Consider the following 27534-nt stretch of genomic DNA (forward strand, 5'->3'; position numbering starts at 1 on the left):
GGGAACTCGTATCTTTATATCTGTAGTTTAGCCCAGGAGTGTCCAGACCTTGATGGACGGGGGCGGTGCAGTGCAGGGAGCAACCGCACTGCATGCACTGTCTATATGCGCCCTTGCACCATACCGATGTAAATGTCATGTTTGAGGGCATTATCTTAAGGCACTCTCATTAGACTTATCTATGTGTTCATGTTCGTCTAATAGGTTTTATTTTGAAAGATCTGACCGGAAATATATGCTCTGTAACCCGGTGAAAGCTGATAGTACTCCACAAACATCAGGTTATTAGACAGGACAGTTGATAAACAAGTATTGGAACAGACTGTTTCACAGAAACCAAAGTGAATATTAATCAGAGGAGGCTCGCTAACGTCCCTGCAGTCCCTATGCGAAACACGGCATGGCAGAGAGACAGGACAATGAGGTAACGCTAACGTTAACAGTGCCTTTAATCTGCAGTAAAAAGTACAGGGGGGTACACTGGTGAGGAAATAAGCGCACGTTTATCATTCGATTGTGTGTCCTAACCGTCACATCTCGATAAAGTCTTGTGTGAAGTGACGCAAAGATAAAAACAGCCTCCAGGCCGTAAACAGAGCTTTGCTAACACTTAGGGACGAATATAAACTCTTGTTAGCGCTACGTTAGCTCGGCTGCTAGCAGTGACCGCTCAGCTGCACGTTAACACGAGCTACCTTAACGTCAGGTCCCTCGTCACATCAAAGTTAAGAGATGTTCTGTGTATTTCTGCCCCATCAGTCCACTGCTTAGACCAATGCAGATTAACGATAGACCATCGGTTAATCGAGCTAGACCATGCTGCGCCTTGGTAAACAAAGTTTTCATCCAGCACCAAAATTTGCCCGCCCAATAAAGGAATTTAGTGTTGTTTTGTTAAACGGCTAACATTGATTTTAATTATCATATCATAATTGACATTCAGCAAATTACTTAGACCTTTTGGTGAACTCGGCGTACAAGCTACCCGTTAAAGTGCCTTGTATTTAATAGAGTTGCAACGGTATGCCGTGATATTAAAATTGACAGTTAAAATACCGTGTACATTTGCTTATCTTGAAAAAAAAAGCAACTTACAAAAAAGTCTTTTATTTTAGTTATTTTCAAAAGGGAGACTTTTTACATATACTTCCATTAAAAATGGTTTCAAGTTTCAAATATAATAATAAAACATCTGTTTAACCAAATTAATCCATCAGTTTTCATTCATTTACGGGGCATTTTGATGGATAATAATAATTCCCTAATGCAGTCATACTTTGAAACTGCAGTATTTTCGGAGATGTAATTGTACTGTGAAAATCTCATACTTTTGCAACCCCAGTATTTGAGAAAAATATTAACTTGAAATGGCACATACTTTGTGTCAGCGTTGACATGGTACAGAGGGTTGACATTAGATAACGAAAGACTATATCAAAAGTAGAAATATGATTGTGGAAGATGCTGGTCAGTGGATTGGGGGTAGCTACACTGTGAACTTTAATATTCCTTATAGTTTTTAAATCATAATTTTGCAGCTGTTCAACTTTGCCAGCAAGGACACGTGATGGACTAAATACTGGCAGATTTAGGCAGTATCAGCCAATATTGGCTTTAAAATGAACTATCAGAATTGGCAGACATGCGTTTTCTTATTTTGCACAATGAACATTACACACGTTGAAAGTATTCTGTTTCATGTCTCCATCTTCTGGTGGGCCATCACAATAAGAGTATGCATGCATAATATGATGTTAATTCCTCTACAGAAGAGACTTGACGATCACTAAAAATGGGTGGGATAAAAAGTGGATATATTGATATCAGTATTGGTTATCGTCAAATTCGCTGTCAATTAGTTAGTTACCAGCATATTGGATATCAGTAAAAAATCCAACATCGTCCATCCCTATTAAAAACATGTAGAGGTTATAATAACAATAATAATAATAACTTAATTTGTGTAGCACAGTTAGTAGAGCAAATGCAGCTCAAAATGCTTTACATAATAAAATTTGTAAATACAGACAAAAGACTGTATAAGATAGAGTAAATAAGATACAAATACACAACCACACACTCACACAGGCACATGCACACAAAAAATACAAATTAGGTTTGATACCAATTAATTAATTTAAAGCTACGTAAGTACGAGTCTAAAAATATAAGTTTTAAGAATTTGTTTGAAGTTGTCAACTGAATCAGAGAGTCTGACCTCCTCTGGAAGGCTGTTCCAGAGATGAAACAAATGACACAGAATGCAGCATCACCGTACTTTTTAGTTTACTCTGGGGGACATTTGGTAGACCAGAGGTGGAGGATCTAAGGGATCTCGAGGGAATGTATTTGACCAAGATATCAGATAAATAGTCAGGAGCCAATCCATTCAGTGATTTAAAAACTAAAAGCAAAATTTTAAGATTAATTCTGAAAAGAACAGGAAGCCAGTGAAGAGCCTTTGAAACTAGAGTAGTGTGTTTCTGATATTTAGTCTTGGTGAGCAGACATACTGCTGTGTTTTGGATCATCTGAAGTTTGTAAAAAGGTTTCTTCGAGAGGTCTGAGAACAAGGCATTACAGTAGTCCAGTCTGCTTGAATTAAAGCATGAACAAGTTAAATTAAATGCTGTGTATTTTAGCCATTATCAAGAAACTTGCTAATTCTTATTAGGGGGTAAAAAGTACTCTACTGCTTAACTCTAAATACGTACTAATGTAATATGTCTCCCATGGGAAGGTGGAGGAGGCTGACCAGATCTACCTGCTGATGAAGGAGGAGTATCGGATCTCTAGAAATGTGCGTCTGGCGTGGTTCCTTGGTAAACTTAACCAAGTCATCTGGCCAGCATCAAAGCCTGAACTGGTAAGTCTCCTGTTCCCATCAAGCCTGACAGTGTCATGATGGAAAAGTGGCTCGTGGTGTGCCACTCGTGTTGGAAGTTGTACATTCTGAATGGTTCCTCACTGTTGGCCATTACTATGCTGCTGCTTTTTTTTACTGGTATATACCACTGCAGATTATAATCTTTTGCTGCTGTATGGGGCATTCTGTCAGACATCAATTACCTTCTGACTTCACCACTTAAAGTTTGAACCAGTCACTGTAATATATAAACCTAGTTTGTAAGCTTAGAAGTGTCTGTGCACATACAAGGAATTTGACTCTGTTTTTTTCTGTTGCCCTCAATGCACACACACACAGAATAGACATACAGTGAAAGACAAGGACAACAAAGGTGACAAAGGTGGCCCTAGCTAACAGCAGCTAACAGCTAACAGTGGCACAGTGATGCGAGAGGGATGAGGTGCGTGAGGTTGAGCCACTTGTCAGTTGTCAAAAGACAAGACGTGATTGGTTTGTTTTGATTTACACCCGCCCAAACAGTCCTACGTTGTAAACACAGCCAGCATGGTGAGGAGGGGGTTTGTCAACTCGCGTTGCGTGTGTCTGTGTAGGAGCCTGAATGAATACTCCATGAAGTATCGAAACATGGTTTCATCAATGTTATCATAGCATTTTGGTACATAGCGGCTACCGTTGTTGCATTACGCGTTTGAAATAGTGAGGCGCTAGAGTGCGCTATCCGTTTGAATGCAATATATGATTTCAACATTAGATGGGAGAAATTCCTACACACTGTGGCTTTAAAGAAAAGGAACTAACCACAGGATTTTATGATAGCAGATATGCAATTTTAGCAACAGCTAAACCAATAATAAATCCATCCACTGAACATGAAATCTATCCATGATCTCATCATTAGCCCCTTTTACACTGCCAGATTTTCTGCAAATGTTGCGCCACTTTGCCGGCAAGCTGCGAGCACAGAGCCGGATTGACGAGTTGATCCAAGGTGCCCAATTTTCCGCCCCGTAGGGTAGTCATATTGGCGGAACCTTTTTGGTTTAAACAGAATGAGGCGGCCCTCCCTCAGGGCAGCGGCTGTTGATGACGCTGCATGTGCGACCCACTGGCGGTGGACAAACAGGAAACAGCTGATAGCAGGAATGAGCAGCTAGTACTGGTAGCAAGAGGGAAATGCGAACCTGACGGACACTACAGTAAAGATGAGCAACTGGGGAGACAGAATTGCACGCCCTCCTTGTCCTTGCAAACAAAGAGGCCATTGATCATCGAGTGACGGGGATGGTGAAGGGCGGGCCAGTATGAGAGAATCACTGAAGGACTGAAGGACTGACGGACGGATGGACTTCCCTTCCATGTCACTGTCACACGCAGAGCTACACGTTTAGTTACTCGCACACGTCCCCCTATTGCCCCAAAAAAGGCACATTCTGTATAAACAAAAGTAGGCAGGCGGCATTTTGAAGAAGACTGATAGGGCTTTCCTGCAAATTTGCACAATTCCTGTCTAAAAAGGGCTACTGACTCTGATAAAGGCCACGCATATCCCATAACTTATATATGCTAATGCGTAACCATGGTAGCATGAATGACTCCACAAAGCCAACACTGACATTAGCTATCATTCACCTTTCAGTCTCAGTGTCACTCTGGTGGCCTCTGTCCTCCACATTCATTCTAACATTTGAAGGACAATGAAGTACAAAATTCCTGAACCACATGAATGCTGTGAATGATAAGACGCTGATGTCATGTTTCATTCTCACTTCATTTACAGCTCAACTCAGAGAATGAATTAGACTTGCTGAGTATTTTACCTAAAGGATGGCAGGCAGATTTCTCCCCCACCATGTACCCCTACAAGTTGATGCCATCCACTCGAGCCACCTTCCTGGCCCGGAGGTATCGATTCATTATCGAGCTGGACCTCAGCCCCTCCACAGGGATTGTGGTAAGACTTAAACACACTTTAATGGTTGGTGACTTTATTTTTATTTTTATTTTTTTATTTTATATACTTTTATTAATCCCCCTGAGGGGAAATTCACTGTTTACTGAATGAATGCGCTTGACACAAATTAGGTAGAAAAGTGGTGGAGTGATGTTCCCCCAACAACAAATATCAATTTTGTTTCATTTGCAATATTTGTCCTGTAAATTCTTCACAGTGGAAAAATATCTATTTGTATCCATAATATCTACAGAATATCCAACATAAAATCTTAGTTGTCCTCTGCTGAGTTGCCCATGGGTGCAGCCATACTTACTACTGGACCAATTTCAACAATTGTTTACATCAGTCTCTTTGACCAATTTCCATGGGGAAATAGGATCCAGGTTGAAAAATGCTGTAGGTATCCAGTTAACCTCTTTAGCTCCAGTGCTATGTGCAAAAAGTTAACATAACAGCCCTATTTATTTGATAACATTTTTCATTTACATGTTATACAGCTGTATATTTTCAAACAGGGAAAAATCCCTGTTTTTGCTTTTTTGTGTTGATCCCAGTCTGTTTTTATAAAAGAGCTGGTGACATCTCAAATGTGGCTTTGACTTGCAACTGAACATACAGCCCATTTCATTGAAAATACTGAGATATACATTGTGTATCGCCATTCAGCCTGAAAATACTGAGATATGAATTTCTGTCCACATTGCTCAGCTCTACTTTCTAATATTAATATTGGTATTGGTATATGCACTGATAAAACTGTATTGGTCAGAGTCTAATGTGAACAGTGTTTTGCTGGTGGATAGAGCATTTAACTCTGTGTCAGCCTATCATTTGCTCTGTCCAATGTCAAAACTAAAGCAGTTTGGGATTCTTTGTTAAAGGTAGGATCTGGAGGATTTTCAAACAAAACAAAATATAGACTGGGGGCTGTTTCTGCCCCTTTCTGCCCCCCCCCCTTCGCTCCGCTCCCGCCCTTCCCCCTCCCTCCTCCCTCCCCCCTCTCCCCGTCCCTCCCTGCTCCTCTCTCCCGGCCTCGGGCGGGCCCGGGGTCCTCCCCCGGGCTGGGGGGCCTGGTGTGGGGGCTGGGGGCTGCCCGCGGGGGGTGTTCTGGTGCTGCGCAGTGTGGGCCTGCCCGTTTGTGTGCGGCCGGCGGTGGGGGGCGGGTCGGATGGGCTGGGGGTCCGGCTTTGGGTCTGTGGCAGTCTGGGGGGGTGCTGGTGGGGTTGCGGGTTTACATGTGCTCCTGCACGTCGGGGTTCGGCGGGGCTGGGTGGGGCCCGTCGTCCGTGCACCCTGGTGGCGCGCCTCGTCCTTCTGCTGGGGGTCGATTTGCTGCGGGCAGTGTGGCCCAGGTCGGGACCATTGCTGGGGCCTGACGCTGCAGTTGCTTGTGGGGCGGGGTTGGGTGGGGGTCTGGGGGGGTACTGGCAGGGTTGCGGTTTTACATGTGCTCCTGCGCGTCGGGGTTCGGCGGGGCTGGGTGGGGCCCGTCGTCTGTGCACCCTGGTGGCGCGCCTCGTCCTTCTGCTGGGGGTCGATTTGCTGCGGGCGGTGTGGCCCAGGTCGGGACCATTGCGGGGGCCTGACGCTGTAGTTGCTTGTGGGGCGGGGGCGGGCGGTCCGCGTCGGGGGGGGGCAGGGGGGCGGTCCGCATCGGGTGGGCCCTCCTGCCCTGCCTGTCTGGGGCATGTCTCTGGCTCTCTGGGGGTGCCGGCCATTGCCGCCCCGGGTCCCTGGGCCTGCGTGGTGTCCTGCGGCCTCTGCAGCTCCCTGGTCTTGGGGTCTGGGCGCTCCTGCGGTCCTGGGGTGCCATACCGCCCCCCTTCCCCCGCAGGGCTGGCCCTGGACCCTGGTGATGGTTTTCATAAACACATTTGGGAGGGTTCAAATACACGCATGCATGTTTGATACTTCAGCTTCGTGACGCATCGCAAAGAACCGATGGGATCACTCCAAAGGGGCCCACTTGCGTCTCAAACCTACCACACCGCGCTGGCAGCTCTTCTCTACAATCAGGCTTTCCCCCTCCACCAAGACTCTCACATTTTTGGTGTTCAGTATAGACTTCTCTTTTGTTTTTGTTTTTCAGTACAGTATAGTAGACATATATATGTTTATTTTTGATAATCTGCATGGAGCACAACCACCTCAAGGCCACAATACATCAGCTACACTGCCTGTTTCTCCTCTGTTTTTTTTGTTTGTTTGTTTATTTGTTTGTTTGTTTTTCCTCCTTCTTCTCCGCATGCACTGTCACTATACAACTCAGGACTTAAGCACCTGCCCCCTCCCCCTTGCTTGTTTCCTTACTTCCCCCTTGACACACTTTGGTGTATCATGGCCCTCTCTGACTCATATTAGGAAGTTTTTCCAATAAAGGCTGTTAGGCTAGTCTCCAGGGAGGGTGGGTGACGGTCACAACCACGCATTATGGGTATAAAATACTTGACTGCAAGATTAACAGTGCATCAATCTTCACAAGAAGCTTACACCTTTTTGTGGCGCTAAGCTATGAAGACCAATGCAGACAAGTTGTGAAAAAAAACAAAACAAAACAAAAAAAACAAAATGTAGACATATACAAATGAAATCCTGCTTAATCATCACCTATGGGCTTCTACTCATGTGTGGTGGTGACTCTGTTTGCAGAGCTCCTGCCCTTTAACTGTATTTTGATGTTTTTGTGAGCTTGGGCCGCTTCTGGGCAGAAATTTCCCCAGCCAATGAGAGAGCGCAGGTGCCGTGCCCGAGCGTGTCCGAGCGTGTCCGAGCGTGCACCAGCGCGAGCCTTGCCAGAACCTCTTCTGTGAAGCCTTCTACCATACCTCCGGGCTCCGTACACCCGGGAGAGTTGAGCCTGATAGGAGGGGCCGAATTTGAATGTGTGTTTACAAACAGCAAATGGAAAATCCTCCAGACCCTACCTTTAATGCTACTGTTTGACAGGTGCTGTGTGTGTATCAGTATGGACCTTAACTCACAAGAGTAATACCTTCTATCTGACAAAACAGAGGTTGCTGAGTGCAGAAATGAAATGAGGTATGTATTGTTTTCTCTTGTTCAGGATGACAGCACAGGAGAAATGATCTTCGATGAGGTGTTTCACGCCCTGTCGAGGTGTCTGGCTGGTCTTGCTCAACCATTCAGAGTTCCTGGAACTGATCAACTTTTCAAGCCAAAGATCTTCATCACCATCTTGGCGTATTCATCAATTATTGGCCTCACTTCCCATCAGGTCATTATAGTAGCTTACTTGTCATCCTGTTTTTGTCCACTGGTGTTTTATGTACACATTTATGTATCCAAATATCCCAAAAAAGGTTCAAAGGCCTTGGAATAAATGATCTAGAATGAATGTCTAAAGGCGGATTTATACTCGTGCGTCAGCTCTAAGTAGAACCTAAGCACGTGGCCTATGCCATTGTGAGCGTTTATACTTGTGCGGCAGTGTGCCTATGTCACTCTGCAGTCGCCCTTTCAAAACACTAGTCAGCGGTGGGGTTTCTGTGTAGTGCTGTAAAATTTGGTTGATTCAAGACACACCCAAAACACACATAAATGGCTTAATAGAGACAATTTCAAACATAAGTACACAAATTGGCTTCATTATAACTCGCAGGATTCACAGACAAAACACTTGTCTTTTGCTGGTCACATTTTCCCCACAAATAAATCATGCTAAAGTTAGTGGCACGAGCCTATGTCATTTTACATTGCATAAATAAGCTTAGCGGCAAGCAGAGATTTCCTGTACTCATATGAAGTCAGGAACAACAGCAACATTTAACAAAGGTAACTTTACAAAATTTGGCTCCATTACAACTCAAAAGGTTCACCGACAAAACAACTGTCATATACTAAACACGTTTTCCAGACAAATACAACATGCATCATTGGCACAGGCCTAGGTATTTTACATTGTATAAATTAGCCACATGACTAGTGGAGATTTCCTCTACTCAAATGAAGCCAGGATGAATACCACATAAGACTTAAAATGCTATTTTGTTGAGACTTTATTGTCTTCACAATTCATTGTTTCTTATCTGTGAAATAAAAGTAGATAAAAGCCTAGTTTCCACTGAGGAAAATGGTTTTCATCTTACAAAAATAGACAGGAAGTCTGCGTTGCTGCGACGTGTAGTTATATTTCTGGGTAGGTGAGTGTCAGCCTACAGTGTATGGTCGATGCAGAGCCTACGCTGTAGTTATGGCACTGATTCGATGCAGAAGTATAAATCAGCTTACAGGGTTTCCCCTGGATTTTTTTGAGACCAAGGTGGCAAAGGCCTGTGGTGGGGGGCATCTTGACAGCTGTACTTTAAGATACGCTCTCCCCCTCTATTAAATATGAAAGGAGGCCCCCACATGCTTGAGCTTTACACTGCTGACTTGTATAATCAGAATAGACATGTCCTGTGATTTTCAGCCCTCTATGATTATATTTACCCTTTACAGCAGGCACATCCTGACAGCTGAGAATATTACTGTCAGGCATTGTCCCCCCTCTATTAAATATGAAAGGAGGCTGCAAATCACAGGACACATCTGATGATACAAGTCAGCCGTCCTGAAATGTGTGTTTCTCTTCTACAATACACATTCTACATCTCGGAGGCGACTTCTTTCCACATAAGGGCTTCCTTCGCCTTTCAAATGGGGCAGAGCGCTGTCGGAAACAGCAGGAGAGACACAGTCCAAGGGGGAACCAGGAACTGACACAACACTGGAGGGAGAAGCAGGTCCGTGGAGCTGTGTTCCGGACGAAAAAACGAGTGCATCGTACTGAATGCGCGCCGCTATGGCGTCGCTTTGGGTTGCGAGCGCGTATGATGCGCGTCAACATTGACAGTAATGGGTTTGTGCGTGCAAAAGACGTTACATCTGAACGCCCCCCCATGCACACACACGCTTTAACCAAGGCGGTGGCCAAAATCACACAGGCGGCCCGCTTGTGTCTTAGATAGGCAGGGAAAACCCTGGCTTAAGACTATGTTCCCATTACAAGCAAATGTGACCCAAATCCAGCTTTATTGCTCTCATGTGACAGATTTGATTAGATACAGATACAATTTTTGTTTTTAAAATCAGATCTGGGCTACTTTCATATGTGGTCCTAAATCTGACACCTATCCGATCACTGAATGCTGTGAGAATGGTCATATCTGAATTCAGGTCTGTTTTTCCCATACACTCATGATATTTCACTCACCATACTGTGTCAGGAGTGGTCCACTGAACCTACAGAGGGCTTCTGTAGCTGCACTGCTGCTGTGGTAGGCTGCCCCAGTTACCAGCCAGTAGAGCCTGACTGCCAAAAGCTTTCTGATAGGGACAGATTGCCTGCATGCAGTAACAGTGTTGTTTTGAGGCGTGGAAAGAGATATTGGAATGTAGCCCTGGATATCATGAAGTTCGGAGGATTTGTGAACCCCACCACTTCATGGCCCTACCACTCTTGACTCTTCTTCAACTGCACCTCTCCACACAGAACCACCAGCAGTAGATGCTAATAGAGCTATGGCTTTTGCGTATCTTCATCTTCTCGCCCTCACAGCTCGTAATCTCAAAGCCTCAATAGTCTGAAAAATGTTCCATTTTACGACACATCGGTATCCCCAAAAACAAACGAAGGTCTGATGATGTCATTCTGCCTAATAGTTAGCCATTAGCCATGTATTTCTGTTTGGGAGAGTGCTGTTGGAGAAACGACCTTTCAGAACACTGTGCAATCCCCTTCTCAACATAATGGAAATTGTCATCCAGCCTCCACAGCACATCATTCAGGAGATGAAGCTTGCACCACTGTGTCATCCATTGTTTCCCCAAATGCCTGTTTTGCAAATGTGATGTTTTTTTTTTTTTTTGTTCCAAGGTGCATGTGCGTGATGTTATTGGTTGCATGCGAGGCGTTTCAGGGCAGAGATCTGTTCAGATAAGTGTTCTTCAAACATGAACGTGAACAGTTGGCAGAAAGATCAGGTCTGGATAATAATTGGAATTAAACTTAAAATCTTGTTATGTGATTGTAGCCTACCGGAGCAACTCAACACCAAGTTGAAAAGTGCTGTTTCTTTCTCCTCTCTGGTTGGAGGTTTAAGTGTTTCACCTCTGACCACAGTCGGCATCACTGTAGGATGTCAGAAGTGTGCTCTGTTGATCCTGTAACCACACCCAACGGTGATGTCACAGGTTCCAAGAGTACACCTGTCCCTCACTGCACTGCAACCTCTATGCTGTTTGAAGAAGGATGCATTAATGAAGCACAATGCAATCCTGTCCTTTGTTAGGTCCCAAGAATATCCTATATCTTGAAATTGCTTGGTCAGATCATCTTATCCTTGCATCATGTGCCCCTAAAAAATAGCTGCTGCAGATGTTGTTGCAGTTCTCTGACAGCCTCATTTCCCCCTGCAGGTTTTGGTACAGGGCTGTCAGCTTGACAGAACAGACCTCGTCGAGTTCCTACATCACATCTATCAGCAGCTCAGAGCAGTGGAGAGTAACATCGCAGAAGTCCTACATCAGCAGCATGAACAGGCAAGTGCTCATGAATAGTATTGACATGGTGTCTTGAAATATTGTGGGAAAAAAAATATCAGGAGTGGGTGTGGGCAGTTTCTCTTTAGCAATGGTCAGTGGGTACTTACACAATTGTTGGAAAAAAATGGCTCTCGGGGTGTCCAGTAGCTCAGTGGGTAGAGCAGGCATATGTCCTTGCTGCAGAGACCGTGGAGTTCAATTCTATCTTGTGAGCACTTCTCCTTTGCCGAGATAATCCATCCCACCTCACAGGTGTGGCATATCAAGATGCTGATTAGACAGCATGATTATTGCACAGGTGTGCCTTAGGCTGAATCTCATCCACCCCCGGGGCTCCGCCGCTTCGGAGTTGTTTCACTACCGCAGCAACTTCTGCCCCAGAAATTGGACGACCCGCCCCCGAGACCCTCATCTCTGTTTCCTCACTGGAATACGTGTTGGTGGGATTGAGGAGCTCCTCAAAGTATTCCTTCCACCGCCCGACAATGTCCCCAGTAACACAGATTTAGACAGATTTGTGAACAATATTTGAGGGAAATGGTCTTTTGTGTGTACAGAAAATATTTTAGAACTTTGAGTTCAGTTCATGAAAAATGGAAGCAAAACCAAAAGTGTTGCATATATATTTTGTTCAGCGTATGTGTATGTATGTATATATATATATATATATATATATAGTATTGTATTGTAATCGAACTCGTCATCCTCCGCTTATCCGGTTCCGGGTCGCGGGGGCAGCAGCCTCAGCAAAGAAGCCCAGACAGTCCTCTCCCACGCCACTTCCGTCAGTTCCTCCGCGGGAACCCCGAGGCGTTCCCAGGCCAGCCGGGTGATGTAATCCCTCCAGCGTGTTCTGGGGCGGCCCCGAGGTCTCCCCCCGGTTGGACATGCCCGAAACACCTCCCAAGGGAGGCGTCCGGAAGGCATCCTTACCAGATGCCCGAACCACCTTAACTGGCTCCTCTCGATGTGGAGGAGCAGCGGCTCTACTCCGAGTCCCTTCCGGATGTCTGAGCTCCTCACCCTATCCCTAAGGCTGAGCGCAGCCACCCTGCGGAGGAAACTCATTTTGGCCGCTTGTATTCACGATCTCATTCTTTCGGTCACTACCCAGAGCTCGTGTCCACAGGTGAGGGTTGGAACGTAGATCGACCGGTAAATCGAGAGCTTCGCTTTCTGGCTAAGCTCCCTCTTCACCACAACGGACCGGTTAAGTGCCTGCATCACTGCTGACGCCGCCCCAATCCGCCTGTCAATCTCCCGCTCCATCCTACCTTCATTTGTGAACAAGATCCCGAGATACTTAAACTCCTCCACCTGAGGCAGGACCTCCCCCCTGACCTGGAGTGGGCAATCCACCCTTTTCTGGCTGAGGACCATGGCCTCAGACTTGGAGGTGCTGATTCTCATCCCAGCCGCTTCGCACTCGGCTGCGAACCGCCCAGCGAGAGCTGGAGGTCACTGTTCGATGGAGCTAGGAGGACCACGTCATCCGCAAAAAGCAGGGACGAGATCCTCCCGTCACCGAACCTGACACCCTCCACCACTCGGCTGCGTCTAGAAATTCTGTCCATAAAAGTTATGAACAGAACCGGTGACAAAGGGCAGCCCTGGCGGAGTCCAACCCTCACCGGGAACAGGTCCGACTTACTGCCAGCCACGCGAACCAGACTCATGCTCCTTCGGTACAGGGACTGGATGGCCCTTAGCAAGGGGCCACCAACCCCATACTCCCGGAGCACCCCCCACAGGATTCTCCTGGGGACACGGTCGTAAGCCTTCTCCAAATCCACAGAACACGTGTGGACTGGTTGGGCAATCTCCCATGCCCCCTCCAGCACCCTGGCGTGGGTAAAGAGCTGGTCCACGGTTCCGCGTCCGGGACGACAACCACATTTCTCCTCCTCAATCTGAGGTTCAACTATCTTCTCCAGCACCCTGGAGTAGACCTTACCGGGCAGGCTGAGGAGTGTGATCCCCCTGTATTTGGAACACACCCTCTGGTCCCCTTTCTTGAAAATGGGGACCACCACCCCGGTCTGCCACTCCAGAGGCACTGCCCCCGATGTCCACGTAGTGTTGCAGAGGTGTGTCAGCCAGGACAGCCCTACAACATCCAGAGCCTTGAGATATCCAGGACAAATCTCATCCACCCCCGGGGCTCCGCCGCTTCGGAGTTGTTTCACTACCGTAGCAACTTCTGCCCCAGAAATTGGACGACCCGCCCCCGAGACCCTCGTCTCTGTTTCCTCACTGGAATATGTGTTGGTGGGATTGAGGAGCTCCTCAAAGTATTCCTTCCACCGCCCGACAATGTCCCCAGTTGACGTCAGCAGCTCCCCGCTCCCACTGTAAACAGTGTGAGGAAGTTGCCGCCTTCCCCCCCGAGGCGCCGGACAGTTTGCCAGAACCTCTTTGGAGCCGATCGATAGTCTTCCTCCATGGCCTCACCGAACTCCTCCCACGCCTGAGTTTTTGCCAACCATGCCCTGTAGGTCTCCTCCTTCAGCCTGACGGCTGAAGGAGGAGGCATTGTCCCCTCTCTATTAAATTACCATTCAGTACGATGCACTCGTTTTTTCGTCCGGAACACAGCTCCACGGACCTGCTTCTCCCTCCAGTGTTGTGTCAGTTCCTGGTTCCCCCTCGGACTGTGTCTCTCCTGCTGTTTCCGACAGCGCAATTACCGCCGCGACTGGCCCCAGCGGCCTTGCGGCCACAGCTCGCAACTGCCGCCTCGATAATGGCAGAGCAGAATAAGGCCCATTCGGACTCAATGTCCTCCTCTGCCCTCGGGACGTGGTCTAAGCTCTCCCAGAGGTGGGAGTTGAAGATCATCTGGACAGGTTCTTCCGCCAGGCGTTCCCAGCAGACCCTCACTGTTCGTTTGGGCCTGCCAGGTCCGCGCGGCGTCTTCCCCCACCATCTGATCCAACTCACCACCAGGTGGTGATCAGTTGACAGCTCTGCTCCTCTCTTCACCCGAGTGTCCAGAACATATGGCCAGTCATTGACCTGTGACCTAGGCTGTCCTGGTGCCACGTGCACCGATGGACATCCTTATGTTTGAACATGGTGTTAGTTATGGCCAAACTGCGACCCGCACAGAAGTCCAATAACTGAACACCACTCGGGTCCAGATCAGGCAGGCCGTTCCTCCCAATCACGCCCCTCCAGGTCCCACTGTCATTGCCCACGTGAGCGTTGAAGTCCCCCAGCAGAACAATGGAGTCCCCGGTTGGGGCACTGTCCAGCACCCGTCCCAGGGACTCCAAAAAGGGTGGGTACTCTGAACTGTTGTTCGGTGCATAAGCACAGACAACAGTCAGGACCCGTTCCCCGACCCGAAGGCGCAGGGAAGCAACCCTTTCGTCCACCGGGGTAAACCCCAACGTACAGGCAGAGAGTCTGGGGGCTATCAGAAAGCCCACCCCGGCCCTCCGCCTCTCACCCGGAGCAACTCCAGCGAAGGAGAGAGTCCAACCCCTCTCAAGGACTAGGGTTCCAGACCCGGAACTATGTGTCGAGGTGAGGCCGACTATATCTAGCCGGTAACGCTCAACCTCTTCCACAAGCTCCGGCTCCTTCCCCGCCAGAGAGGTGACATTCCATGTCCCAAGAGCCAACTTCTGTAACCGAGGATTGGACCGCCAGGGCCCCGCCTTGGTCTGCTGCCCAATCCACATTGCACCGAACCCTTCTGGATGCCTCTGCGGGTGGTGGGCCTGCAGGGGGACGAGCCCATGTAGCCGGTTCGGGCTGGGCCCGGCCGGACCCCATGGGCGAAGGCCCGACCACCAGGCGCTCGCCCACGGACCCCAACCCCAGGCCTGGCTTCAGGGCGGGGCCCCGGTAATTCTCCGGACCGGGTACACGTGTCCTTGATTGTCTCCATCATGAAGGGTCTTCTGAACCATTCTTCGTCTGACCCTTCACCCAGAACCAATCTGCCATGGGAAACCCTACCAGGGGCAAAATGCCCCCGGCAGCATAGCTCCTAGGGTCATTAGGGCACTCAAACTCCTCCACCACGATAAGGTGACGGTTCTCGGAGGAGTAGTATTGTATTGTATCTATTGTAATCACGCTGTTTATTATTATTGATTATTAGGGCCCGAGCAACGCCGAAGTCGTCCGCGGAGGACCCTATTGAAATCGCGCTGTTTATTATTAGGGCCTGAGCACCTAGCGGTGCAAGGACCCTATTGAAATGCAAGGATTTCTTCTTCTTCTTCTTCCTCCAAATGAATTGCCTTTTTGGGAGGCTTAACATACCTGAAAACTCATGAAACTTTGCAGATATATCAGGACTGATGAAAAATTTAATATTTCAAGGGTCTCGTGCGCGGGTTCCAAAAAATGGCTCTGTATACGCTCCCCTACAAAAGTTTGAGGAAACAACCCCTGAAGCTAGTTTAACCTACATGTATGAAGCTTGGCGGGCTTATGTAATGCTCAGAGACGTACAAAAAAGCCTCTTGGAGGCATGCTCTAAACCCAACAGGAAGTCGACCATTTTGAATTTACTGTGCAATTTTGGTGCATTTTTGGCCATTTCCACGGGTCCTAAATGAATGAACTAGTCCTAGAGATTTCATCTGATCGACTTCAGACCTTGGTCTGTCCCACCACAAGACCTTGAAGATGAAAAGTTATCAAAAGCTTGAGTTTTCGTCAACGCGTGTGACCATGGGATGGCGTCAAAGTTAGGGGTCTCGCCACTAAAAAAGAAGTAGTTTATAACTCCAGCATACATAGTCCAATCTTGCCCAAACTAAACAGGATTGATGACAGTCCCGCCATGAACACAGCTACATGTCAATAATTAGAGATAAATATAGCGCCCCCTACTGTCATGTTTTAGACTTTAATGTACAGCTCTTACAGAATTGACCAGATCCACCTCAAACTTGGTGAAAAAAGCCATAAGACGTTGATGACGCCCGTGATGATAAACGTTGCTGTAACTTGACTCCACGTGGGAATATCTTGCCAAAACTTCACACATATGATGACAGTCCATCCCTGAACACATCTACAGAGGAATTTTGAATCACCACCATAGCGCCACCTACTGGCAAGAGAAAGTTGCTTTATACATTCTTTGATGTCCCTCTTCTAGCAGGTTAATCAGACCCACCTCAAACTTGCTGAACTAAGTCCTTAGACCTTGATGATACTGAAAAATGAAGCTTTTGAGTTTTCATCAAATGCTGTCACCGTGGCGCCGCCTTGTTCGCCATTAAACACAATGTTGTTTTGAAGGGATAAGGGATGCTTGAAAACTCACCAAACGTGGCATACACGTCACAGGTTGCAAGTCCTGTTGTCTTATGTGATTTTTGTGCTTTGATGCACCAAAATGGCTCAACAGCGCCCCCTAGAATATTTCAATTAAACAGCCCCCAAAGCTGGTTTGACCTGCATGTATGAAACTTGGTAAGCACCTGTAACACTCTATCACGTACAAAAAAGCCTCTTGGAGCCATGCTCCAAACCCAACAGGAAGTCCGCCATTTTGAATTTACTTGTGCCACTTTTGTGCATTTTTGCCGATTTCCAGGGCTTGTAAATTAACGAACTTGTCCTACAGATTTAATCAGATTGGCTCCAGACTTGGTGTATTTAAGCGTGACTATGTTGTGACCAAAAGTTATTACAGGATTTGCGCAATGTTGAATGGCGCGCCTGCTGCCGAACGTTGACTCTTGAGGTCTCGCCATGAAAAACAAAATTGCTGTAGCGTTGGCATAAATGGTCCAGTCTCCCCCAAACTTCACATGATTCATATTAGTCCCGCCCTGAACGCATTTTCATTACCGTATTTCGTGATACTCATAGTGTCACCTAGTGGTGACAGGAAGTAGGTCTCATCAAACACTTATCTTTCGATTCATGTGAAAGTTACATGCTGTGGTGTATATTTGATGTATAAAAACATGATGCATAATTAGTGCGTTCTCCAGCTCCCTCTAGTGGAAGGAGGAAGTGACACAAAATGTGAAATATGTCATTCCAGCACTATATCAAGGATATGCCAAGCCACTCCTGCATGCGATGTCTAATTTTGACAGAAATGAACTGACATGTCAGAAGGCGTACTGCCAGCCCCCCCAAGTTGCGTGAAGGTGCGAGGGTCTGTTCATCGCTGCTGGCAGCTTTGATTATTATTGTTATTCTTCAGAAATGTTTTTGCAAATTCCTGTGGGATGGTACATCGCAGAGACATGAAATTTTCACCAGTGATTGGAAGTTGTGTGCAAATGTATGGAGCTACATTAGGGTCAAATGTTTTGTACTTGAAAAAATAAAATTTGAAACTGAAAATTCATGTGTTGATCTTGAACTTTGAAAAATACAACAATGTATTCAAAATAAAAATAAGTGTATTAAACGTTTTTTTCAGGTTTAATATAATTTTGATTCACTTTGGTAGTTCTTTTGAATGAATAATTTATTTTCACTTTTCACTTCCATATATATATTTTAACATTTGAGGTCTTATTTTTTTCAGTTGCATGTTTTATCTTTTCAGATTCAGATCTTATTTTTTACTGTTTCAAATCATATTTTTTCAGTTTCATATCTGTTTTTTGAGTTTTAGATTTTTGACCCTGATGTGGCATGGGGGGCGTGGCATCAACTGAGAGGGCTGTAGAATCATGTATGACAGTGCCTTCAGGTAACGTAGGAACTAAAACAATTCTGACTCAACACTTACATACACCATATTCATGTGACTGGCAGTGTAAAAATTGATGCCAGTGACAAACTTCCATTTAGAAGTCTGTTTTAGATGGTACTGAGCACCAATTGTGGTATAAGAGCGATAAATTATGCCAGATTTTAAGTGCTGATATGTCCGATTTCCACATAGCACTGTGAACGCAGCGTAGTGTCCACTTTGCTTGCGATGATGGCGTCCGGTCGGTCGGGTCAATCTGCTGGAGCCCATACATCCAGCACACAGGTGAGAAATGTTAACTAAGTTTTGGGAAATCATAACAAATATTAAGGGGTCGTTTTGTGACAACATACTTTAATCACGGCCCTGTTGATGCTTCCTCATCCAGTAAACGTGTCCCCTGGATGAAACCTTTGAGCTTGGGGAAAAGGAAACAATCCCAAAACACCTCCCTACTCACCTGACCTGGCTCCAGGTGATTTTTGTGGCACCAGGTGAGTAAAGAGGTGTTTTGAGATTGTTTCCTTTTCCCCAAGCTCAAAGGTTTCATCCAGGGGACACGTCTGGATGTGGAAGCATCAACAGGGCCGTGACGATGGAGCTGTGAAAATGTATGTTGTCACAAAAACAACCCCTTAATACTTGTTATGATTTCCCAAAGCTTAGTTAACATTTCTCACCTGTGTGCTGGATGTATGGGCTCCAGCAGATTGACCTGACCGACTGGACGCCATCATCGCAAGCAAAACGGACACTACGCTGCGTTCACAGTGCTATGTGAAAATCGGACATATCAGCACTTAAAACGTGGCTGTTGAACTGCAAAATCTGGCATAATTTATCGCTCTTATACCGCAGTTGGTGCTCAGTACTGTCTAAAACAGATTTCTAAATGGAAGTTTGTCACTGGCATCAATTTTTACGCTGCTAGTCACATGAATATGGTGTATGTAAGTGTTGAGTCAGAATTGTTTTAGTTCCTACGTTCCCTGAAGGCACTGTCACACCCCTCTCAGCTGATGCCACGCCCCCCACCCCACATCAGGGTCAAAAGTCTGAAACTCAAAAAACAGATTTGAAACTGAAAAAAAAAGATCTGAAAGTGGAAAAAAAATATTTGAAACTGAAAAAATAAGATTTGAAACTGTAAAATATAAGATCTGAACTGAAAAAAATACAACCTCAAATGTTAAAATATATATGGAAGTGAAAAGTGAAAATAAATTATTCATTCAAAAGAATTACCAAAGTGAATCAAAACTTTGAATAAATTTTGAATACCCTTGTTGTATTTTTCAAAATTAAAGATCAACACATGAATTTTCAGTTTCAAATTTTATTTTTTCAAATACAAAACATTTGACCCTGATGTAGCTCCATACAATTGATGCTCAAAATATGAAAATGCCAGTTGGCCAGATGGGGACGCTATGATTAAGCTCAAGGAAAATTTGGTTTTGAAAAGCCACCACCCCCACACCGTGTGTCAGATTGACATGAAACTCTAAACAAATGGTCTGGTGAAGGAGTTCTACGAAAGTCTACAATATCCTTGAGATCCGCTTTCTTCTTGATATGTCATTGTGTTTTGATGATCTTGACCAATGAACTTTAGAGGGGGCGTGGCTCAGCACATACATGGCTTTTACTCCTTAACCGTTGAGCCAATTGTCACAAAACTTGTAGGAAATGTCGACATAAGTATCTGAATCATACCATGAAAGGCTGATCAAATCAACCAATACTGGGCGCTACACAAGCAAAAAGTTGATGTCAGAGATATTTGTACGAAACTTAGTTTGCATCATCTAGGGCCATGTCTCTCACATTTTGCATTCCATACTTCAAAAAATCATAATAAATGACCAGTGTGTCCTACACAGCTGAAAGTTTTTCAGCACATCCACTGAATTGTGACAAAAACTTAGCGCGTTGCAACCTATGGTGAATTCAGAAGTCCATTACTCTATATTGTTAAGAATGTGCAAACTTAATTAACATCTATATCTCCATCCGAAGTCCACCCCCCATCATTTTGTTGTGACAGTGTAAGAAGATAGGCAGATACCCACCCCTCTCCCTTAAAGTTAACCCTATCTGATTAGTCGGTTATTTCCTTGATTGACCCCTGTCACACATTCATAATCACTCACATGCACCCCCCCATACGAACAGAGCAATCACTCCTAGCACAAAGCACATACAAAAAACCAGCCCCACTGCTTTCCAAGGGAAAAAAAAGAAAAAAAAAAGAATAATGTAGACAAAATATGTAATACAAATAACCATAATAATAATAAAACATATACATAACATGACATTAACACATAACTACTCACACATTAGAGATTCACACACACACACACACACACACACACACACACACACACCACATCTCTCCCATCCCTGCACACACAAATCCACATTTCCACATCCATTTCAACGCAAATCAATAGAGATAATACCATAATCAATGGTGGAAACAATAATGACAATATCAGATATCATCATACCCATTGTAACAACAGTGACAGCACCCAGTGTGAAATATTAAGTGAGAATAATACTTCTTATTTTATGCTATAGGTCAGATAAGGGTAGTAATTAATTGAGCAAGCTAACATAAACTTAATTTCATTTTAGCTCATATACAAAACAACAGTGATGAAACAAGTAGGCTCCTCTTCTCCGGCCACTGAGTCAAGGAGTCTGTGTAGTATGAGGAACTACAGTGGTAAACAATAGTCTCAAGTTGATTGCTTATGTTACTTATCCTCAAATGAAGTGATGTACTTCTCTGCCTCCGATGCCTCTCGGAATAAAAGCTGATTGGAGCCATTGATCAGTCTGATGGTAGCCGGGTAGATTAAGAAGGCTTGCATACCCAGGACACGAGCTCTGTTCATCACCGGGTAGCAGGGTCGTCTGTGCTTCATAGTGTGGTCGCTGAAGTCCGCGGTGAAGAGGCTGGTGTGGCCGGCGATCTCCACTGGGTTCTTCCTGGACTCCTTCAGGATGCGGTCTCTATCCGTGAAACAAAGGCATCTGAAAATCAGGACTCGAGTAGCAGATGAATGCTCTCGCTGTTGTCTCATGCGATGCGCTCTCATGACCTCAGGAGTTTTATTAGCGAGGGCTGGGAACTACTTGGGGATGTTAGCAGAAAGGTTGGCTAACACATTGTCCTTCTCCTCACCCTCTTTGAGTAATAACACCTGCGGGTTCTGTCTCTGTCCTCCATATCCGTAACTTTAGCTTCAAGTTGATTCCTCAATTCACTGTTTTGAGCGGTCGTTGTTTCCACTTTCTGTAAGCACTCCTGCATCTTTGACGTAATTGCACGCTGGGTTTTAATTTCTTCATCGTGTTTGGTTAAGGTTGCTTGCATTGTTACCAGCTTAGACTCCAAGCGATCAAATCTTTCATTGGTATTTTTCTCGGCCAAGTTGAAATATCTTTGTAGTGTGGCTTCGAGAGACGCCACGCCGTTGTCAGCTGGCTGTCATTAGTCTCCACCGGATCCATTTGTTTTGTTCATCATTTTCTCTTTCTTGCCACGTGATCGTGCTGTTGTCATTGCCACATCAAACAATGAAACTTGTTAAATTTACCACTGTTAAAGCTAAGTGGAGTCTGCTTCGTTAACAATAGAAAGTTTGCTCAAACAATTGCGGGGGAGAGGAGCTGAGTTTGCCTACTCTGCCATCTTGGTCACGTCCCCTTGTTTTTCCATCTGATTTTGGGGTGGGAAGGGCGATACGGGATATGTTTGTTTGATCCTATGTGTAGTTTATTGTTTTTGTTGCTTGGGTTGGTATGGGTTGCCAATTGTGGGGTGGTACCGGACCTTTTTTATGGACAACGATATGCTGCATTAAACAATGGAAATGAAATCATTTGCAATCAAGTTTTATCTATGTTACAGAGGAGTAGTGATAGCTGCCTATGTTCTCCTTTTAGTTTGATTCCAATGCACTTTCTTCGAATCATCCATGGTTGAGTTGAATATTTTATCTTGGAATGTGAGCGGCCTTAATATCCCTCATAAGAGGGTGAGTATATTAGAGATACTTCGGAAAAAAAGAGCAGACATTGCCTTACTGCAAGAGACCCATCTGGTGACCAAGGATGCAGCTAGATTGAGTAATAGATTATATCATGTTATAGGTTTTTCCCCAGCAAACACAAAGTCTAAAGGAGTAGCAATTGTGGTAAGACATAACCTTAATATTGGAATTATAGAACAAACCCAAGATACTCAAGGAAGGATTGCGATAGTTAAAATGCAGTTATACAACAAGAACATTGCATTGGTATCAGTATATGCTCCCAATTCTTTTGATAAGAAATTCTATGATACACTTAGTAAAATGCTTTTAGACCTCACAGATTACTCTCTCATAATAGGAGCAGATTTTAATGCTGTGTGGAATCATGAAAAAGATAGGACTGGCATATATGAAAGTAGTGAGCAAAAATCTGCATCAGCGGCTCTGCGTCAATAGACATTTGATCTGGGGGTAATAGACATCTGGCGTATGGTCAACCCAACTGAATGTGATTTTTCCCACCTTTCAGCTAGGCTTAAATCCTTTTCTAGAATTGATGTTGTCTTTGCCACTAAGAACATTTTCTCTAATATTATAAATTGTTCTCTATTGCCTATGACTATCACAGATCATAAGGCTGTTTTCTGCACAGTGTCCATCGACAACACTCCAGCTCATGCGGCCAGATGGTGGCTGAATACAACCTTATTGAAGGATGAGAATTTCAGAATACAATTTGAGGAAAAATGTACAGAATTTATACAGTTTAATAGGGAATCAATGAATGACCCTAGGATCCTCTGGGATGCTACTGAAGGATTTATCCGGAATAATGTTATTCTGTTTTCCTCCAATCTAAAAAAAAGATAGACTTCACAAATTGAAGAAACTTGAATCTAAATATGCAGAATTAGATCATACATTACAAAATAGTTATTCAGATAGCATAGCCATACAACGAGAGACTGTTAAAAAAGAAATAAATTCCCTAAACAGGTCTCAGTCAGAATTTCATATTCACAGAGTAAGACAGAAATATTATTTTCATGGATCCAGACCGAGTCATTTATTAGCTATGAAATTTCGATCCAGCGATCAATTTGCTGACATTCTAACCATTAAATCTAAAGATGGGATGTTGGTAACAGAACCCAAACAAATAAACTCGGTATTTCAATCATTTTATGCTGAGCTTTATAAATCAGAAGTAGTGTATAATAAATCTGCCTGTGATGCATTTCTTAATAAACTAGAACTACCTTGCTTATCTGAAGAAGAAGCTAAGAAACTGGCTGATCTTATATCATTAGAAGAATTAGAACAATCTGTGAGAGAAATGCAAACAGGAAAATCACCTGGAATAGACGGGATTCCACCTGAATTTATTAACATTTTGGAATACTCTTGGTCCATTGCTTCTAAATATGATAAATTACTCTATAGAAAAGGGTTCATTCTCTAGGAATATTAATATTGCTTTAATATCTCTATTATTAAAAAAAGATAAGGACCCAACTGAATGTAGCAATTATAGACTGCTGTCATTATTGAACAGTGATGTTAAGATCTTTGCCAAGGTCCTTGCCCACAGACTACAAGCTCACATGACTACATTTGTTCACTGTGATCAGACAGGCTTTATTAAATCCCGCCTGGCCTGTGACAATGTTAGACGGCTACTACATATTTTGGATTCAGTAGGGAAGAATAATTCAGGAGCAGTGTTGTCTTTGGATGCAATGAAAGCATTTGATTGCTTCAAGTGGTCCTACTTGTGGTCTGCACTAGAGAAAATGGGATTAGGAGAGGGGTTTATATCAATGATTAAAGTGTTGTATACCAATCCATCTGCAATGGTCTTGACAGGCAAAAATTGCTCTTCTTTATTTGATGTTTCTAGGTCCTCAAGACAAGGTTGCCCTTTGAGTCCACTTTTATTTGCTTTATCACTAGAACCATTTGCTCAAGCAGTGCGCCAAGCAGACATTATTTGCCCAATCTCAATTCACAATACTCAACATTCTATATCTCTATATGCTGACGATATATTATTATTTTTGGAGGACATAACTAACTCTATTCCTCCATTGCTTACTGTTTTTGATCAGTTTGGTAGAATATCTGGTTTTAGGATTAACTGGCAGAAATCAGAATTGCTACCACTCTCACTAAATAATGCTGGTGTAGCGGCTAACTTACCCATCTTGTTACCGGTAGTGCAGCACTTCAAGTATCTTGGGATAGAAGTATATGCTTCTTTGGAGGCTATCGTCAAGAACAATTTCATAGATACCTTTAAGAAAATTAAATATGATTTGGATAGATGGATGAATCTACCAAACTAATTACAGGCTCGTATAGCTATTATAAAGAAGAATGTGCTACCTAGAATTAATTTTGTAAGTTCCATGTTACCGCTTGCTCCCCCAGCGGCAAGTTGGGAAAAATTACATAAAGACATTAACAAATTTATCTGAAAGGGCAAGAGGCCTCGACTGAAAACTCCTACTCTCCATCGAAATAGAAGGGATGGAGGATTGTCATTGCCTAATTTTAAATTCTACTCCTGGGCTTTTACCCTTCGCCCACTCACTATATGGTTTAATCCCACATCTAATGTCTCGTGGCATACACTGGAGGAAAACATAGTGCATCCTCGGTCTCTCAGAGAGGTGCTGTTATCTAATTTACCAACTAAAATCTGCAAATTACAATTTGGTTCAATCATAGCTCATCTGATCTCAACATGGCATTGTATGGAAAAGCTATGTAATATTAATAGTCAGTGGCATCTGAATACCCCAATTTTTAACAATTTTAGCTTACATATTGGGGGCAGACCCATCCAGTTCCCACAGTGGAGAGATCGGGGATTCATCTGCTTAGGGACATCTATGATGGAAATGGCCTGTGCACATTTCAAGACATCAAGTCTAGTTTTGATTTACAGAATACATCTTTCTTTTTTTACTTGCAGATTAGGGCCGCACTTAAGGCGCAAGGTGTACCTAATGATGTCAATTTATCTGAACATCCCTTGTTTGTGCTAATAGACAAGTTAAAAACAAGGGGCGTGGTCACTACTATATACCAATACATTTTTAAAAATTCATATAAACCTTTAGCCCTAGATGCAAAATGGAGAAGGGACATACCAGATTGGGATCCAAACCACGACTGGAATGATGTATGGGCTAATATAATAGCATCTTCCAGAAACCCAGATCACCAGCTTATACATTACCAATTTGTGCACAGAACTTATTTAACACCCTGTAAGCTTTATCGTATGAAGATCCTGGATGATTCTTTATGTACATTATGCTCTCAGAATAAACTAAAGTAATAAAGGGACTTTCATGCATACGATCTGGGAATGCCAACCTGTTGCCAACTTCTGGCAGCAGGTTGCAGCTGCACTATCTTCAATAACAGCATAAATTTTTCCAGTTAACCCTCAAACACTTATTTTAAATAACTTATCCACAATTGATACATCACAAAGTAAAAAACGAATATTACGTGCTGGCCTAACGGCAGCAAAAAAAAAGTAATTGCAGTAAGATGGAAACCACCACACACACTTAACATCTCCCACTGGTATTTAACTTTACTTGATATTATCTATCTAGAAATATCTACAGCTCGAATCCATAATGCAAAACAACAAAATATTTTATTTTGGCATATGGCAGCAGATCAAATTAAAGCCAGACTTGAAAGATGAATTTTAATTGATACACCTTGTTTCAGCTATCCTTGTCCAATCTGTGCTATCTATGTTGTCATCAAAGTGTTCAGGTCCGAGGGTGGGTAAGGTGGGGGGAGGTAAATATGTGTATAATGTTTGTTTGACATAATTGTTGATGCCACTGCTTATAAAAAGAAAATTGAAATAAAAACATTTGATCACAAAAAAACCCCATCTATATCTCCAAAAGTCTTCATCTAAATGCAACCACCATTGCCACAAACATTCTTTGGATACTAGATGTCACATGTTTCAAATGATGTTCATAACGGTTAGCTCACAGCGATATTTAAGGTGGGCGACGAGGATAAATGCGATGCAAATACAGAAACACACTGCAAATAGAGAAACGCACTGCATATAAGAAAACAAATGCAAACGAAAATGCTACAAATACAGAAACGTGCTGCATATACAGAAACGCACTGCAAATAGAGAAATGCGCTGCATATGAGACAACAAATGCAACAGGAAAACGCTGCATATACAGAAACGTGCTGCATATACTGAAACGCGCTGCAAATAAGAAAACACTGCATAGCCACTCATACAACGGAAGTGCTCCAGGCCTCCAGGGCAGTGCTGAGCTTCCACCTGAGAGACAGACAACGGACGTATCAACATATGGAGCAGATGACTGAGCGAGAAGAAGAAAGTTATGTTTGGAGGAAAGTTGGAGCCGGCACAGGCAACACAGAAAGGTACGTATTCTTTTTTATTTTTCTTTCCTTCTTGTTTTTCACATGTGGCCCTCATCTTTTACTGTATAATGAAAGTTGAATGAAAGTGAAGCTGATTTACACTACTGACGTTAGCGTGCTAGAGACTTTGAGTTCTACACGAGTAATGTATCTGTAGTAGTAATGTTAGCTAACGTTACTGTAACTAACGTTACTTTCCGGGACACCCCAGGTTTCAGTTCGGAGGCCTACTTTTCTGAACATTTTTTAATTTATAATGCAGAGGTCATGATTATATTGTAGACTTATTCATTATAGACTTTTAGCAGCTCAGATCATAAATAATTTGATATTAGTTTTTCGATATATAAAAATAAATATTATGTATTAGTGTTTAGAGCTGAACCACTGTGAAACAATCATGAAATAATGTTTTCTCTGATTTGCCTGCTGTCTATCAGCGCTGAGCGCTGCCTCCTCCCGTTCATTCTGTACCGTGGACACAATGCTGCGCTGCCCGAGTCAGAGGAGGAGGACAGAAAAGACACTTTTGCTACTCATAATAAAAACTCCATGGGCTGCAATAATCCAAGATCAGAGGCTCACCGCAATTATAGAAAATATGCACAAGTGGGATAAAAAACATGAAGGTGAAAGTGATTACATCCAGCAAGGACTCACCCAACAATGATTATGATGATGATAATAAATAATAGCAATGACAATGATAAATAATCTAACACAATACATTCATAAAAATGAAACAAAAGAATCTAACATAGGAAACAGATTATCATGACATTGATATTAAAATCCTAAAAACAAGGAAAATCAGTTTTTTTAATGAATGTGGTTTTGATATGCTTTACCTTTAGTTAAAAGGCAAGTTTCAATATTTTGTAAGACAGCCAGGCTGTCATAATTTGTGCATGCGCATGGTCTGAGGAAGTTCTAAATTTGTTTGTAGAATGAGGCCCAATGTGTACAAGTCCACAAGAGACGG

The 27534-nt window shown here is 43.8% G+C and overlaps 1 protein-coding gene across 1 annotated transcript in view; it reads left to right on the forward strand.

Annotated features, from left to right (window-relative positions):
* Window positions 1-254: 254 nt before the first annotated feature.
* The window catches only part of szt2 (SZT2 subunit of KICSTOR complex), a 461751-nt gene continuing 434471 nt past the window's right edge, over window positions 255-27534 (forward strand). Inside the window, exons 1-5 of the mRNA XM_049588526.1 lie at window positions 255-424; window positions 2741-2866; window positions 4647-4820; window positions 7888-8058; window positions 11241-11363. Of these exons, the coding sequence (XP_049444483.1) occupies window positions 401-424; window positions 2741-2866; window positions 4647-4820; window positions 7888-8058; window positions 11241-11363 (618 nt within the window). The 5' untranslated portion in view covers window positions 255-400. The remainder of the gene's footprint in view (window positions 425-2740; window positions 2867-4646; window positions 4821-7887; window positions 8059-11240; window positions 11364-27534) is intronic.

The sequence above is a fragment of the Epinephelus fuscoguttatus genome, linkage group LG10 (assembly GCF_011397635.1).
Source record: "Epinephelus fuscoguttatus linkage group LG10, E.fuscoguttatus.final_Chr_v1".
NCBI classification, from domain to species: domain Eukaryota; kingdom Metazoa; phylum Chordata; class Actinopteri; order Perciformes; family Serranidae; genus Epinephelus; species Epinephelus fuscoguttatus.